Source organism: Gekko japonicus, unplaced genomic scaffold (assembly GCF_001447785.1).
Source record: "Gekko japonicus isolate JY-2015 unplaced genomic scaffold, Gekko_japonicus_V1.1 scaffold8319, whole genome shotgun sequence".
Lineage (NCBI taxonomy): Eukaryota > Metazoa > Chordata > Lepidosauria > Squamata > Gekkonidae > Gekko > Gekko japonicus.
Window position 1 is genome coordinate 8,756 of NW_015164460.1, and position 2,094 is coordinate 10,849.

Sequence of the window (2,094 nt, forward strand, 5' to 3'; positions counted from 1 at the left end):
AGGGTTGGAACACTTTCCCTATGAGGAAAGGTTAAAGCGCTTGGGGCTCTTTAGCTTGGAGAAAATGACGATTGAGGGGGGACATGATCAAGGTTTATAAGATTCTGCATGGGAAAGAGCGGGTAGAGAAAGAGGTACTTCTCTCCCTTTCTCACAATACAAGAACTCGTGGGCACTCCATGAAATTGCTGAGCGGTCGGGTTAGAACGGATAAAAGGAAGTACTTCTTCACCCAAAGAGTGATTCACACATGGAATTCACTGCCACAGGAAGTGGTGGCGGTTACAAGCATGGGAATTAGATAAGCATATGGAGCAGAGGTCCATCAGTGACTATTAGCCACAAGGAATAGATAGGGACTCTGGGGCAAGTGATGCTCTGTCTTCTTGGTGCTTGGGGGGTCAACAGTGGGAGGGCTTCTAATGTCCTGGCCCCACTGGTGGACCTCCTGATAGCACCTGGTGTTTTTGACCACTGTGTGACAGTGTTGGACTGGATGGGCCTGATCCAACATTGGCATCTCTTATGTTTTTATGTTCTCATGTACATGTACCTCAATACTGTTTGACCTCTGAAGAAGGCCCCAATAGGGCGGAAACGCGTCAGGTCATGTGTATTGGCCCTTGTGTTGAGGCCACTTGAACTTTTTAACAAGGCTCTCATTGGGCCCTTGTATGTTTTTAACCAGGGGTGTCAAACATGCGGCCTGGGGGCTGGATGAAGCCCCCGGAGGGCTTCTATCAGGCTCTCAATGGAACTGGCCATCTCCTGCTTCCAGTTCTGCTGCCGCTGCTGCATCACCGCTTGTTTCACCAGACTCTCTCAATCACTCAGCCATTTCATGTTCTAACCCTGGTCCTAGACTCAGAGCTCTGAGCATGAGATTTCTGTGCTGAATGTCAATAAATCAAAAGTGGGTTTGCAGCTTACAGAGCTAATGTTTGGAGCATGTTTTTAATTTGAAGAAAAAAAATCTTTGTGTTTGTGTCCTTTTCAAAGTTTATATCTCCACTTCCTGGCATTACATTTTATGACACACATGGCCTGGCCCAACAAGGTCTCATTTATGTCAGATCCTGCCCTCATAACAAATGAGTTCGAGACCCCTGTTTTTAACTGTCTTTCTATAAATACATTTATTTTTGTATATTATAAGTTTCAACTAGGTTTTTAATACTGGCCCTTTACCAGACTTCCGCCACAAACCCTCCCACAAACATGCACCATTACATTCAACATTGCTCACAAAGAGAAAGCTCAGAATACCTCAGAGTCTTGGTTGAGCCTGTAAACATACAGCTGAGAGGTTCCAGCCACCACCAAGTTGCGTGGCCCTTTACCAGACTTCCGCCACAAACCCTCCCACAAACATGCACCATTACATTCAACATTGCTCACAAAGAGAAAGCTCAGAATACCTCAGAGTCTTGGTTGAGCCTGTAAACATACAGCTGAGAGGTTCCAGCCACCACCAAGTTGCGTTCAGAATTGGAGAAAAAATTGCAGTACATGGAAAACTCCAGCCCCGTGGGAGGGTGCGCCTGCTTGTACACAGCATACATCTTGGCTGGCTCCCTGCAAAGGCACACACAGAGACACATCTCAGTAGGGAGAACCGCCTACTTCCACCGGAAGGGTTTTAGGGCCCCAGTCAGTTTTGAACTGAGGAGTTGGGCCAGACCTGGCTCAAGGGGGCCTCTGCTGTGTTCCCGGCAAGAGACAACACCCAGTTTGCCTATCTCTGAAACTTGACAGATGCTCTGCATGACACACCTCTCATGCGCCAGGCACTCCAGCATGACCAAGAGAATCAGCTCATGCTCAGAGATGAGAACACACCTGAGCAGTGTCCCAGAGGCAAGCAAAGGTCCGAAACAGTCCGTCCTGCTCCTGCAAAGCGTTAGACCTTTGACCAAAACAGGCTTGTCTAAGTCAGAGCTAAGCAGGGTAGCAAGCCAAGCTGAAAGGGGGAGTGCAGGTTCTACATGTAAACCATGCAGCCCAATACGGGTTACTACAGCAGGGGCAGATCTCCTCTCCGCACCACAGCATTAGACACTTTAGTTGGTGAGTAACCAGACAGACAGTCAGCTT

The 2,094-nt window shown here is 48.0% G+C and overlaps 1 protein-coding gene across 1 annotated transcript in view; it reads right to left on the minus strand.

Annotated features, from left to right (window-relative positions):
- LOC107108482 (cleavage and polyadenylation specificity factor subunit 1-like) overlaps positions 1-1,562 on the minus strand; it is a gene marked incomplete at its 3' end in the record, with an annotated part of 10,270 nt that extends 8,708 nt beyond the window's left edge. The window contains exon 1 of the mRNA XM_015408919.1: positions 1,419-1,562. Within this exon, the coding sequence (XP_015264405.1) occupies positions 1,419-1,562 (144 nt within the window). The remainder of the gene's footprint in view (positions 1-1,418) is intronic.
- Between the last annotated feature and the right edge of the window lie 532 nt (positions 1,563-2,094).